Source organism: Ictalurus punctatus, chromosome 12, assembly GCF_001660625.3.
Source record: "Ictalurus punctatus breed USDA103 chromosome 12, Coco_2.0, whole genome shotgun sequence".
Lineage (NCBI taxonomy): Eukaryota > Metazoa > Chordata > Actinopteri > Siluriformes > Ictaluridae > Ictalurus > Ictalurus punctatus.
Window position 1 is genome coordinate 4,659,468 of NC_030427.2, and position 15,986 is coordinate 4,675,453.

General features: G+C 41.0%; 1 protein-coding gene across 1 annotated transcript; it reads left to right on the top strand.

Moving 5' to 3' along the window:
* Positions 1 to 11,524: 11,524 nt before the first annotated feature.
* On the top strand, positions 11,525 to 15,698 carry mych (myelocytomatosis oncogene homolog). Its single transcript, XM_017481101.3, has 3 exons — positions 11,525 to 11,692; positions 12,774 to 13,296; positions 14,312 to 15,698. Exons 2-3 carry the CDS (start codon positions 12,786 to 12,788, stop codon positions 14,809 to 14,811), a joined length of 1,011 nt encoding a protein of 336 aa, XP_017336590.1. The 5' UTR covers positions 11,525 to 11,692; positions 12,774 to 12,785; the 3' UTR covers positions 14,812 to 15,698.
* The last annotated feature ends 288 nt before the right edge of the window (positions 15,699 to 15,986 follow it).

The window sequence follows — 15,986 nt, forward strand, 5'->3', positions numbered from 1 at the left end:
TGGTTGAATCCTCAGACATGCATAATATTAAGGTTTAATAGCTTATATTTGTAAGATTATGTTGTATCGGCAAATTCAGTGCCCTCCACTAATATTGGCACCCTTGGTAAATATGAGCGAAAAAGGCTGTTAGAAATTGTCTTTATTGTATAACCTTTTGATCTTTTGTTCAAAAAATTCACAAAAATACTCTGCTCTCATGGATATCAAACAATTGTAAACACAACACACGTTTATTAAAAATAAATTTTTAAAAATCTTTATTGAATATATGTGTGCAACAATTATCGGCACCCCTATGAATTCATATGAGAAAAATAGATTTGAAGTATGTTCCCACTGATATTTAAATAAAAATTGTACACCTGGGTGACTAGGAAAAGGAAATTGTTCAACCATGACTTCCTGTTTCACAAGGGTATAAATACGAGGTAACACACAGGCCAAATTCCCTTACTTATTCATAACAATGGGTAAGGCCGAGGACTATAGCTGTGATGTGCGGCAAAAGGTTTTTGAGCTTCACACAATGGGGCGTGGCTATAAGAAAATAGCACAAGCATTGAAGATGCCCATTTCCACCATCAGGGCAATAATTAAGAAGTTCCAGTCAACTGGAAATATTATGAATCGACCTGGAATTGGACGTGTGTCTATATCGTCTCAACGCACTGTGAAGAGGACGGTTCAAGTGGGCAAAAAATCTCCAAGGACCAAGTTAGTTGCGTCTTGGGGTCAGAAAGTCCAAAACTACAATCCGAAGTCATCTACATCACCACAAGCTGTTTGGAAGGGTTTCAGGAAAAACGCCTCTACTCTCATCCAAAAACAAACTCGAGCGTCTTCAGTTTGCCGACACTACTGGAACTTCAAATGGGATCGGGGTCTACGGTCAGATGAAACCAGAATAGAGCTTTTTGGTAATAAACACAGAGGTGGTTTTGGAGCACACAGAGAGGTAGCCGTATGGAAAAGTCCCTCATGCCCACGGTTAAATATGGAGGTGGATCTTTAATGTTCTGGGGCTGTTTTTCTGAAAGAGGACCTGGACATTTTGTTAGGATACATGGCATCATGGACTCCATCAAATATCAACAGATATTAAATGAAAACCTGACTGCCTCTGCCAGAAAGATTCAAATGGGCCGTGGTTGGATCTTCCAGCAGGACAATGATCCAAAACATCATCAAAATCAACACAGAAATGGTTTACTGACCACAAAATCAAGGTCCTGCCCTGACCATCCCAGTCCCCTGACCTGAACCCCATAGAACACCTGTGGGGTGAACTGAAGAGGAGAGTCCACCAGCGTGGACCTCGAAATGTGAAGAATGTGGAGAGATTCTGTATGGAGGAACGCTCTCAGATCCCTCGCCATGTATTCTCCAACCTCATCAGGCGTTATAGGAGACTCAGAGCTGTTATCTTGGCAAAGGGAGGTAGCACAAAGTATTGTTGCACACCTATATTTAACAACGATATTTTTTGGATAAATCTGTGTTGTGGTTGCAATTGTTTGATATCAGAGCATGAGAGCAGAGTATTTTTGTGAATGTTTTGAACAAAAGATCACAAGTTTAAACAATAAAGAAAAATTTTCACAGCCTTCTCCTATTTACCAAGGGTGCCAATATTAGTGGAGGGCACTGTATGTAACAGAAAAAAAACATTGGGGTACAAGAACTATTTACAATTGCATACCTTACACTTCAATAAAGTTATGATTAAATAACATTATGGTATTGTTATTGTTAAGAGGACTTATCCAGAGCCACTTTAGGGCTTTGTTATGTGCTTGGTAAAACAAGTAGATATAATTACTGCAAATCTGTCTAAAGATACAAATATCTCTCTATCGTTTAGATTTCATCAGTCAGAATACAATCTGGGTGGGAAAATTAGCTTTTGTTCACATCAATTTATGAGGTGTGAGGAAAAAGCTAAATAATAGGGCTCATTCATGTAGAAGGTCAAGGTTTGATTTAAAAAATTCTTGGTTCTAGTATTGTAAAGCAACCATAGTAATTGTGCCAGTAAACAATGTGTAGCATAATATTAGTATTTACATATAGTCCTATAGTATTCTCAGCTTAACACAAATTATTTAAAAAAAACTAGCTTATAATAAGCCTGTTTAAATTTCACTATTAATGAATTTATAGAAATGTGTATGTGATTGTGCCCTGTGATGGACTGGCACCCTGTCCAGGGTGTACCCCGCCTCGTCCCCGATGCTCCCTGGGATAGAGTCCAGGTTCCCCATGACCCTGAAAAGGAGTAAGCGGTATAGAAGATGGATGGATGGATGGATGGATGGAGGCATACTTGGAGGAATAATCTGTTAAGCCTATAGATAAACATTAAGAAAGATATAAATGTTGGTCTTTCCAATTATATTAGCTCTAGAGTGTTCCAATAAATAACTTATTTCTAACATTTCTCAATTCACTAAACATTTAATAATAAACATTTTTCAATTCACTTATATCTATTCCTTCGTTGTTATTAATGTATTTTATGACCTTCATGCAGTAAGAAATATGAACCACCATGGGGTGCTATATACACTGTGTTTTAATAGACAGCGGGTGGCCACCTTTTAGACTTCCTCATTATAAAATAAAAATAAGGGGGGGGGGGGGGGGGGGGGAAACCAACATAAAATATGGGACATGTGTGTAACTACTAATCTGCACAATCTGCAATGACTAATTTCCAGGATATGTGTCATATGTTCTAGTACACGGAAACCCCGAAAAGGCATAGTTTGTAACTTAAAACCAATCATTATGGTGTAACCCATCATGTGTTTTGGATTACTGTCTCAGTGTGGTCTAGAATTATATTTTATTTCAAGTGAGATCCATTTTTAAACATGACCAGTTTAGCATAATTTCCAGAGGGTAAATGACATCTATTACATACAAGTCTTTAAATTCTGTATAAAGGTCATACAAGAATAACTCTCTCTGTCCTGTCCATTGTCTCAATCTGTCAGAATTCTGACTTGAATCAGCTCATGGAGGTATGTGAAGTGTAGACTGTCCACAAGAAAGAGGAAGAAATGATCAACTACAATGACTTTACTTCACCTGGGGGTTAGTTTGGTGAGAGTACAGAGTATTCAAATATCCTTTGTTATTTAAATCACCAGCTAACTGTACCTTTAATATACACTCACCAAACACTTTATTACCTGTACATCTAGTGATTCGTGCAATTTCCTACAATCCTAATTCTGAAAATGTTGGGACAGTATGGAAAACTGAACCGTCATTTGGAAATTCAGTTCACCCTGTAATATATTGAAAACACATCGTTCACACATTATTTGTTCACACATTATTTTACTTTGCGAATTGAATTTATTTTTTGAAAATATACACTCATTTCAAATCTAATGATTGCAACACACTCCAGAAAAGTTGGGACGGTCGACTGTTTATCACTGTATGACATCACCTTTTCATGTAATAACACTTAGTAAGTGTTTGAGCGCTGAAGACACCGGTTTTTTCCCAGGAATTTTCCCCCATTCATCCATTATGCGTTTCTTCAGCTGTGCAACTATACGAGGCCTTCGTCACCTTATTTTGGCTGCAGGACTGCAGGCAGGCCATGCTCGCACCCGCACTCTCTGCTTTTGCAACCATGCGCTTGTAATCCAGAAAGAATGTGGTTTGGCATTGTCCTGCTGGAGAATGCAGGGACGTCCCTGGAAAAGATGACGTCTGGATGGCAGCGTATGTTGCTCCAAAGTGTGTACATATCTTTCTGCATTAATGATACCCTCACAGATGTGCAAGTTACCCGTGCCATGGGCACTGACACGCCAACATACCATGACAGACGCTGGCTTTTGGACCTGATGCTGATAACAGCTTGGATGGTCCTTTTCCTCTTTGGCCCGGAGAACACGACGGCTGTTCTGTCCAGAAACTATTTGAAATGTTGACTCATCGGACCACAAAACACGATTCCACTGTGCGACTGTCCATCTCAGATGAGACCGAGCCCAGAGAAATGGGCGGAGCTTCTGGACAGTGTCGATGTATAGCTTCTGCTTTGCATATTAAAAACTTAACTTGCATCTGTGGATGCAGCGGCGAATGGTGTTGACTTACAAAGGTTTACCAAAATATTCCCGAGCCCACATCAGGATCTCCATTACAGACTCATGAGGGTTTTTTAAGGCAGTGACGTCTGAGGGATCGGAGATCACGCGCATTCAGAAGTGGTTTTCGGCCTCGCCCTTTACACACCGAGATTTGACCGGATTCCTCGAATCTTTTAATTATTTTGTAGACTGAAGAAGGTGAAATGTCCAAAATCCTATCGATTTGTATTTGGGGAATGTTCTTCTCAAAGTGTTGGATTATTCTCTGACGCATCTGTTGGCAGATCAGCTAGCCTCGACCCGTCCTTACTCTTGAAGGACCAGGCCTTTTTTTAGAGGCTCCTTATATACTATGATTAGACGATCGCCTCACCTATTTCACATCACCTTCTTATTTCAATTTGTCACATCACTATTAGTCCTAAACTACCCCTGTTCCAACTTTTTTGGAACGTGTTGTGTGCATACGTTTCAAAATAAACTTGCATCTATACAATTGATTAGGTAAAACCAGATCGGCAGAGCCATCTCTCCCTGAAACTCACCTGGTTTCCCACTGAAGTTAAGCAGGGTTGAGCCTGGTCAGTACCTGGATGGGAGACCTCCTGGGGAAAAGTAAGGTTGCTGCTGGAAGTGGTATTAGTGAGGCCAGCAGGGGGTGCTCACCCTGTGGTCTGTGTGGGGCCTAATGCCCCAGTATAGTGCAAGGGACACTATACTGTAAAAACAGCACAGTCTTTTGGATGAGACGTTAAACTGAGGTCCTGACTCTCTGTGGTCGTTAAAAATCCCAGGACACTTATTGTAAAGAGTAGGGGTATAACCCCGGTGTCCGGAAATTCCCCCATTGGTCCTTCACTATCACGGCCTCCTAATAATCCCTGTCTCTGAATCGGCTACATCACTCTCTCCTCTCCACTAATAGCTGGTGTGTGGTGGGAGTTCTGGTGCATTATGGCTGCGGTCACATCATCCAGGTGGATGCTACACTGTAGTGGTGGTTGAGGAGATTTCCTCATACTATATAAAGCGCTTTGAGTGTCTAGAAAACGCTATATAAACGTAAGGAATTATTATTATTATTAAAACGTCTTTATATGTTTTTTTGTTTAAATACAAGTCAAAGTACATTTCAAAATCACTCCTCTTTGTTTTTATTAGCATTTTCCATACTGTCCCAACTTTTTCGGCATTGGGGTTGTAATCCGGCAATTGTGTATCAGCAGTGCAGTGCATTAAATCATGCTGATATGGGCCAGCAGCTTTGGGTAATGTTCAACCATCAGAATGGGGAAAAAATGTAATCAGTGATTTTGACCGTGGCATGATTGTTGGTGCCAGATGGGCAGGTTTGAATATGTATATAACTCCTGGGAATTCCACTCACAGCAGTCTCTAGAGTTTACTAGAGAATGGTGCATAAAGAAAAAACAGCTAGTGAGCGGCAGATCTGTGGATGGAAATGGCACTGTTGATGAGAGAGGTCAAGGGAGAATGGCCAGATTGGTTCGAGCTGACGGAAAGGCTACAGTAACTCAAATAAGTACTCTGTACAGTTGCGGTAAGCAGAAAAGCAACTCAGAATGTACAACACATTGAACCTTGAGGCAGAAGGACTACAACAGCAGAAGACCATGTCGGTTTCCAGTTCTGTCAGCCAAGAATAGAAAGTGGAGGCTGCTCACCAAAACTGCATAGTTGAAAACTGGAAAAACATGGCCTGGTCTGATTAATCTTGATTTCTTCTGAGGCACACAGATGGTAGGGTCAGAATTTAGCACCAACATGAATCCATGGACCCAGACTGCCATGTGTCAACAGTCGAAGGCTGGTGGAGGTGGTGTAATGGTGTGGGGAATGTTTACTATCACACGTTGGGCCTGTTAATACTAATCAATCATCACTTGAATGCCACAGCCTATTTGACTATTGTTGCTGACCATGTGCATCTCTTCATGGCCACAATTTACCCATATTATAAAGGCTAATTCCAGCATGATAACGCACCATGTCACAAAGCAAAAGTCATCTCGAACTGGTTTCATGTACAGAACAATGAGTTCAATGTTCTTCTTGTGACCTCCCCAGTCACCGGATCCAAATCCAATTGAGCCTTTGGGTGTTCCCAGGATACCAGACCAGTAGAACAATTTTGCGTGCCCCCAGGAGACCAGAATCTCAGAGGATTATTTCTAACATCTTCTGGAATCTATGTCACGATGCACTGAGGCTTTTTATGAGCAAAGGATGGATTTTCAAACGGGATGGATTTTCAAATGGATTTTCAAGGAACGTGCATTGGCTGAGTCCATGTGCCTACGTGGACAAATACATAAAACCATAAAGGCAATAAATGACTGTACGTACATCTTTTACTGATGCCTTATAATGACCCAATATCTACTTAATGATAGATTGTGTAAATCTTAGTATACAGATTTTTTTTTCACGCAGAATGAAGATGGAGTGATTACATATGGCAAAAATGAATTATCTGATGGTTAATGCCTTCTGAATTAATTGAAGGAGAGTTTTGCAACCTAGGACACAAAATGAGAGCTAAATAATTGACATGAAACTGCAGGAGCTCTGATCACTTGTAACACCTCATTTATACAGTGGTTTAAAAGAAACTTTTAGTTTATTTATACATTTAATGGCTGCAATAAACCTATTCTTTTGAAGACAATGATTTGTGATAATATTTGCTTCAAACTACAGCATTAATCAGTGCCCATATAGATTACTGACACATGGTCACCTATGCACATATCAATAGCATAGAACATTTTAAAAAATGTCAAAAGAATAAAGGTCAACTTAAACAAAGTCTTTAAATATATGAGACAGTGTGTGCTGTTCAGCGTCTTGGATGTCACACACACACTGGATCAGTTCTCGGCTACTGAACTGCTCCTTCCTTGAGAGCTATATATAGTACTAACTGAATCTTATATTTTAAATGAACCATGTTGATATTACAATGTAGTAGTATAGTGTACAGTTTTGATCAGAATGGTATTAAATATATTACATAAATGTAAAATATTAAAACATTAATAATTGAAACATACATTTCAGATTTCAAGCTATTTTTATTTGTTTGCGTTTCACTTGATCATTACATAAAGTTTATATAAGCTAATAATTAAGAATGCTCTTTTGTTCTTTCACATGCATGTCAGCCTGAGTGGACGCAGGTCGTTGCTTAATTGTGCCAAATCTGACTTTCTATATTTACGCTTCTTACGTGCTCTGATGTTGTGAAAAACTGCCAAGTACACTTCTTCATGTGTGATATCTTGTCCGGTAAAACCATTTCTGTTTCAGCTACGTGAACTGATTTTAAAATCTAAGAAAAAACAAAAAGCCTACCTGAGTAAACACAAAATGCAGTTTTTAAATCATAATGTTATTTATTGAAGCAAAAAAAAAAAATGTTATCCAATACCAAATCTACGAAACTGCATTGATAAACGGGTTCAGCTGGATTAGACGTAACCAGGCCTGATTACTGCAAACACTGTTCAATCAAATCAACACTTAAATAGAACGTTTTCAACAGCATCAAGTTGGTTAAAAGGTCTCAGCCACTAATTATGTAATAATTACAGTAATGTATGCATTTATGCATCAACGGTCAAACTTCAAATGTAAATTGAATTAATTTATACCACAGAGCTGTTGAGTTCTTGATTCCAATTGGCTGACAGACATTCTGAGATTTGAAATTATTTTTCAGTAAATACACAGCTAAAGTAGTCCCAGTCAGGTCTTGAACCACATTACAGTTCCGTATCACTTCACCAAGTTAACTGAAATAACGGAAAAGTTATCCTACCGTCCACCACAGCACACAGATTTAAGAACAGACAGAATGACAGAAAATTGAGATTTCACAGAAATAAGTAATAATTGACGACTAGCGGGTTGAATTGTTCGAAAAATAATACACACCCGAGGTGGTAATGTGACCACAAGAGGAAGCGGAGGCTCGAGCCATTGGAGAGAGAGCGCAAGAAAAAAGAGAGAGCGCGACAGAGCATGTGTGATTGCATTAACAAGACAGAAAAGCCAGTGAACAAGTATCAACATTTATTTATTTGTTGTTTCTACAGTAAATAACAAAAAATTAAAACCCTGTGAACAAGTAGGCCTATCGAAATGTGTTTTTGTTCTATTTTTATATTATCAGCATGGAAAGAAAACAAATGTGAACTCTCTCTCTCTCTCTCTCTCTCTCTCTCTCTCTCTCTCTCTCTCTCTCTCTCTCTCTCCAATAACTGCATGTCAGCGGCTCAAGTCTCCGTTATTATTTCGAAAATGGCGTTTTGGAACGAGCAGCGGCGGTTTGAGATGTGATAAATTAGTTCCACACACAAGAGCGTTTTAAAAACCTAACAAATGTCTTGAAATAAAACATCTAAACAACGTCTTGAAGTGTGGTAACTGTGGGATAAGCAGAACGATTGACTGATCCGCTGAATTATTAGAAAATAATAACGGTATTACCAACTCGGGTTGTGCATTATTTTCTAATAATTCAATGGCCCGTTGTCAGTTATTCCTTACATATACAGGCATGTGAAAAAATAAGTACACCCCATGGAAATTGATGGCTATTTGTCATGTTTGGACAAGCAAACATTTGATCATCTTTGAAACGGTGCATATTAATAAAGTTGATATACTTGAACAAAACCACGAGGAAAATTAACTTTTTCAATCTTGTATTCAAAAGAAATATCAATAGATGTGATATTCTTCTGTGGAAAAAGTAAGTACACCCTCTGAAGCTAGTATTGCCCCCTTTAGCAGTAATACCTTCTTTTAAGCATTTTGTATAATTATCCACCAGGCTTGCTGGAATTTTTGACCACTCTTCCATGCAATATTCTTTCAGTGGCAAGATGTTTGAGGGTTTTCTTGTATGTACTGCCCGTTTCAAATCCCACACAACATTTCAATGGGATTCAAATCTTTGACTAGGCCATTTCATAACCCTCCATTTCTCCGTTCTGAGCCATAGAGTGTATCAGCTTTATCATTTATGTATAATCTTTTTGTTTCTATAGCATTAAATAATGTCCTCACAGTTGCAACAGGAAGTGTTGGCTGGATAATTTGGAAGTGCTTGGAGATTTTTCAGGAGCACCAGAGTGAGTTGGCTATATAAAGGCAGCCAGGCCTGAAGCTGTGCTTCTGAGAAGGTCTTCACTTAACACTGGACTCTCAGAATGCCGCATCAGGTGGCAGGTCACTGAGGGCTTCAATGCAAGCCCTGTGCCAGTTCTTTGCCCTACATGGTGACAAAGAATGTGAGTATACTACCAGAGGCTGCAATGAGTGCTCTGTCACCTGACGCCACTGGCATCAGAGGTAGTCTGACCCCATAGTGCTTCCACTGTCTTCTACACACACTCTCATTTTGAACACTCTAAATATAGAGTTACTCCAGCAGTCCTTTGCCTCAAGCTTTAGTGGCTCATTCACATGTGCTAGAGCTTTCATTTTGCCTTGATTCCACATTTACAGATAAGAACTTTGTGGAATAGATTTCCTCAGAATTCTCTCTCTCTCTCTCTCTCTCTCTCTCTCTCTCTGTATGTATATATACACACATACATACATACATACATACATATACACTGTACATTGTGTATATTTACTCATTAGAAGATGGGTAAATTGTGCTCATGAATGGATGTATATGGTCAGCAACAATACTCAAATAGGCTGTGGCATCCAAGTGATGACTGATTGGTATTACTGGGCCCAAAGTTTGCCAAACTTTCCAAACATTCCCCCCACCATTACACCACCACCACCAGCCTGGACTGTTGACACAAGGCAATCTGGGTCCATGGATTTATGCTGTTGGTACCAAATTCTACCATTTGTGTCCTTCAGCGGAAATCAAGCTTCATCAGATCAAGCTATATTTTTCCAGTTTTTAAACGTTTCAAATATTAAGTGCTCTTTACTTTAATACTCTCTGTTCCAATACTTTTGCTCACCCAAAAATTGGGTGGTCTGCCATCAAACGGGCCATGTTCCAAGTTCTTCAACATATCTAGATATGTTTATATAGGCCTACTGTGTTTACTTATTGCATGATCTATACCAGTGGTTTTCAAAGTGGGGGCCGCCAGGGGGCGCCCGGGGGGCCTCAACAATTTGGTGTGAAAAATAAATTCTCACTCTCAGACAACCACACACACACACACACACACACACACACACACACACACACAATCAATTCCTAATGTAATGTAATGTAAAGATGTAAGATGTAATTATTAATAATATAATAAAGGGGGATATATTCAGAAGTCTGTATTTTTAATGTGTTTTAAAGACATCTTGCAAAAGGGGGGCCTCGGTCAAATTTTAACACCATTTCGGGGGCCTTGCCCTGGAAAAGTTTGGGAACCCCTGATCTACACTACACTTTTTTTTTTTTTTTTTTTTTTTTTTTTTTTTTACCAATACAGGAGTCGAATTGACCTGTAGGGGGCGTATACACTTTAGAAAAACTCAGCTGGCATGCAGCCAGCAAACAAACTGAGCAAAAAAAAAAAAAAAAAGATCAAATATGTTAAGCATTTTGACTCTACAATAATCAGAACAGTATTTCGGTGTGCGTCATATTTTCAGTGGTTGCAAACACTTCCTATGTGGTACTACTGCGTTAGAAGGCAAGGCTGTAGGGAGACTGAATTTCTGCATTGGCATTTGAGGGAAAATGGCCAAGGGAGCATTCTCTTTTTCTCAACAGATTTTTCTCGAGGAAGAAGAGCACATTTGAGCTAACTACACTTTCCTGTATGGGGCTCGGAGACCGAATACCGGATGTTCACATGAAACCTTTGTTTAACAGAAGTGGGGTTGCCTGTTGCTCTCAGATTCACCTCCTTATACATCACTTAGTAACTTGATGCCAGCGCGTTTGTTCCTTACGTTTTATATATATCGTTTAATAAAGTATATGGATACGCTTGAGTTTCAGAGTAACACTCATCAGTTCCCTGAAGTGAACACGTAAGGAAAGGGGGGGGGGGGGGGGGGGGGGGGGGGGTGTCGGGGGACCAGCCGGCTTTTGTGCATAGTGACACGTGGAAAATAACGCGCCGGACTCCCGCCTTCGTTTTCTTGGAATTCCAGCGGCGCGTCACTGCAGCCATATCACTCCGCGCGGCGCACTATTACCACACCTCGTGTACCTCACCTCGAATCCCCGACATCAGACACATTTTACCAGATTAACGACCGAACATTTTCACCAACGCACAATATTTTGTCATTATAATAAATACTCTCCAGATTACATATTTCAGAGATCGGTTTTGGCGCGAATCTCTCAGTGGAAGGACACACATACGCGCTTCGGTACTATAAGTTAAATCCCTCCAGCGCCCCACCCACTGGCCCTCTGTACCGCGTGGTCTCGTGACATGGACCTGAGCAAGTTTGCGTTGTTTTAACAAACTGTTTATTTATTTATTTCACTTTACCGGATACACTTCTCCAACAGCGAAGTTTGCTTCTATTAACCTGCGTCACTGAAGAACGAGGTAAGTGGTTCATTTCCCCTGGAGAACACTTCATCTGAGGGAGCGTGTGGTGCACGCGCAAGCCGGCGGCGTCTTCAAAAGCTTTCTACTGTAAATTCTATTGACTTCTAGAATTTTCCCCCTAATGACAAATATCCCATCAGAGGCACATCTCACAAACCTGTGCTTTTGGATAAGAATATTAGGACCGTAAATTATGGTCGTAAATTTGTTGAGATTCAGAGTCGTCATGTGGTTTTTAATTAATTAAAAGTATTTAACCAGCTTGCTTCTCTCACAATTAAATCTTAAAGGGACCTCAACTTCGTCGGTATACAAGTATATTTAGATTACGATATTTATTTTCCATGAACTAGTCTCTCTTCACGGTATCTCCCATGCTGTCTCACGTGCACTCCGGCTGCGTGGTGCTCCCCGCATTGAGCCTACTGGGTGCGCGCGTGCACGGACAATAGTACGACCCGTTTTAGGGGTGGTTAAATTTATATCGACATTTTCTCTTCAGACAGACTGAGCAATGCGAAGTATTTTTCACTATTAAAACTTTCAAGACCCTCCTACATCTTGTTTTGATGCCCTTCGGCGAGGGGGGCATCAAGCCTTATTTAATGAGGGGGCAGACCCCCAAACACCCCTGTAATACACACTCTCTGTAGTGGTTTCATTTGGAAATTTGTGAATGAAGCTGCCTTTCCAGCTGTTGCATGATGTCACCATATCCCAAGGAGACCACACGATGCTCCGCCCACCAAGTGGAGCATTTATATATATTTTCAAGCAGTCTGCGTTCTGATTAATTTATCCTACCTTGTCGAAATGTCCTACTGTTGTTTGTTCGTACACTACTAACCCTGCCTCTGAAACGTTTGGCCGAAGCAAAGTACGCATGCACCATAACCCTTGGTAGGCCAGCTCAACAGGTAGGATGAAATGTCAGAACACCTGGAAAGTTTGGTTGTGAATCCGCATGGCCGAGGGAGCGTGCTTTAGTAGAACCCTTGTCATTATTGTTAAGTGAATTTCAAAAACTATCGTGAAATCTGGGCTTTTGTGTGTCTTAGACATTGTGCCTGTTTTCTAGGCTTCTGTAAACATGCTGCCGAGTCGTTCTCCGCCACACGATTGGCTCAGCGAGTCAGAGCCGCTGCTGTTCGATGATGAGTTTTGTCAGAACTTGATCAAGGACCTGCAGTCGATACCCACGCCGCCACAGTCTCCACCGATAAAGGCCGACCTCAGTAAGTCCTTGTCCAACGTGGAACAACTCCAGCTGGTGTCGGAGCTTTTGCTCGAGGACAGCGACTTTTTTCATTTGAACTGGAACTGTGATCTTGGCGATGATCGCGCGAGGTATCCCGTCTCGGACGACTGCTTGTGGCCATGTGCCGTTGAGAAATCGGCTGAAGAGAAAATGTCTGTGCTTTCCACGAGTCCTCTGCTTTCGGATATCGATACGGAAATCTTTGCAGAGATCGCCGGTTCCACCCTGGATTGTCGTGCTGCGGCCGTGTGTGAGGCGCTAATGCAGAGCGATGACTTGATACTGAACACTCCCGAGCAGAGCGAGACCTCCTCCTCTACCGAAGAATCATCCAGCAATTCTGGTGAGTGAATATTTATTGTTACCACTATTCATTTCCATGCATTTCCTAATGTACCGTCGCTCTGCCGCACTTCACCCCACTTTCTGCCGCACTTCACCCCACTTTCTGCCGCACTTCACCCCACTTGATTCCCCTTGAGTGGTAACTAGAGACGTAACGGTACGAAAATTCCACGTTACGGTTATCGTGACCAAAGCTCTCACGGTTATCAGTATTGGCACATTTTAACAATACCTTGATGGAAATGTACAAAAAGTACTGACACACACAGTGAAATCAGAAGGTTTTATATTTGTCTATGAAGTGATGGATGGGTGTCACTAGGCTTGCTGCAGTAGTCAGCGTTCCTGGTGTTACACGGTGTTCAGCCGCACACCGATTACATTGCTTGCCCAAGAGGACCAAATCCGAAGTGCAGTCATATTTTGGATTTTATAAAAATGCTGAGGGAAACTTAATAGGAGATGGTAACCCTGTCTGCAGAGATTGCCAGAAGAAAGTTGCTGCGGCCGGGGACTTGGGCGCTTCGTTGGCACATTTCCCTCTTTCCCCCCTCGCTTTTAATTCGCTTATGCGCATTTCACTTTCGCTTTCAAATTAGTGGCAGATTGGGGAAGGCAATTGCTTGAATGGTGGGTTCAGTATTATTATTAATGAAAAACACAACAAAAAAACAGTAACGCTTATATTAAACTAAATCTTTCGTCTTGTCTTACTCTTCCTGCCAGTCAGCCCGCCTCACTCTCATCATGTGATGAATGAAATCTGACTCCTGCTAATCTGTGCTGCGACTCTGACTCATTCGGCTCATGCTTAATTGAGCGGACACGTTCAGTTTTTAATTGAAGTGTGTTTTCACTCAGTGTTGCATGCTGCACCTGTGTCAGACTCATGCTGGGTGTGTGTGTGGACGGCTTTTACCGCAAGTTGTGCAAACAAGTTTCGTGAAAATCACGTGAAACTCTGTTTTTGACATTAGTATATGTGCGTTTGGATTTTTTTGTGTGTAACACAGAGGAGGAGATTGATGTGGTGACTGTTCGTCGCTGCAAGAAATTCACTCGCTCACAGCAGCAGAAAGATGATGACAGGCGCAAGCAGCTGGCGCTGAAGCGCTGTCACCTTGAGATCCAGCAGCAACACAACTATGCTGCTCCTCGGCCCGCCTCACCCCCCCCTCCTTCGCCGAGTGTAAAGCGTGTCCGTGGAAACGTGAGACACTTCAGCTCCCGCCACTCCTGCGACCTGGAGGACGATGAGGAGCGCCGCAGGACCCATAATGTAATGGAGCGGCAACGGCGCAATGAATTGAAGAACTGCTTTTTACGTCTGCGTGACCACGTGCCCGAGCTGTCTAACAATGACAAGGCATCCAAGGTGATAATACTGAAACGAGCTAAGGAGAGCATCCGCAACCTGGAATCCGAGGAACAGAGGCTCAGTCAAAAGAGGGACAGGCTGAGAGAGAAACAGGAGCAGCTCGAGGCCAGGTTGGAGCAGCTCAAAAGGCTTTGAGACTTCTGAAGAATGTTTTAGGACTAGATACAGCTGGAATACTGTTTGGGGCACGGCCAGCATTCACAGGCTGTCCCAGTAATGCTGCACATGAGCAATGCAGCGCTATTTACTGACTGTTCCTCTCTAAGGAGATGGCTGGGTTTCTTTTTTTCTTTTCGTTTTTGTAAAATTCCTTTTGGAAATATGCATCTTCAGTGCAAACGTTGTTCTCAGAGTAGTTCTTTAAAGCTATGCCAAAATTATTAGTCTTAAAATGAGAATTGAATTTTATGTTGTTCAACTAAACCTTTTGCCAGTGTAAACAATCATTAATCTGTATAAATTAACCCCCCCCATTCCCCTGCAAACACACACACACACACACACACACACACACACACACACACACACACACACAGAGTCAGTGTAAATGATCATGTGCTACTGATGTATGATTTTGGGCTGGATCCAAAAATGGTCAGATTTTTGGGGGTGAGTGTTATGACTGTAAATGGTTGTGTTTGCTCTGCTGGGAAGATGTTGATCCTTGTTTATAATACGGTCTAGGCATTTATATACTGGAATGACCAGACCAGTTGGTTGACATTTGCATTATCACTTGTAGTTTGGTGTGACATTCATAAAATGTGCGTTCATATTTGAATCTCATTTTCTTGTGTGTCGAATATAATATTTTTATTCTTTCTCTTATCTACCTCTGACAAGGAGATTGGGATTATTGTTATTGCCTTTATAATGGCAACTGTATAGAATTCAGCTATTTTTTTTTGTCAGTTTCTTAATTATGTCTGATAAATTATTTAGGTGTTTTCTTTACAACATTGAAGGTTTGTTCTTTTTTTAGCTGTACCTTTTTATACTTCTATTAAACAGTAGACAAAATATCTAGTCTTCCTCCATTATTTCCTGGTATACGTTGCGCTTATGACTAATTATATTTGTGTTGGAAGATTAAGAGCTTAATATCTCCATGAGATTAATAATAATTCATTTTAAGACCAATGTATATGGCAGGGAGTGTTTGAATCAGCGTGATGGATTGGTGGTTGACGTTATATAAGCGCTGAAAAGCTCACCTTTGCTCATTGCAGTGGGTCAGTAAAACTGTGGAATGTCAGTTGACAGATAAGTTATCAGAGCCTTCAGAATTGAATAGGCTTGTGTTTCAGTCC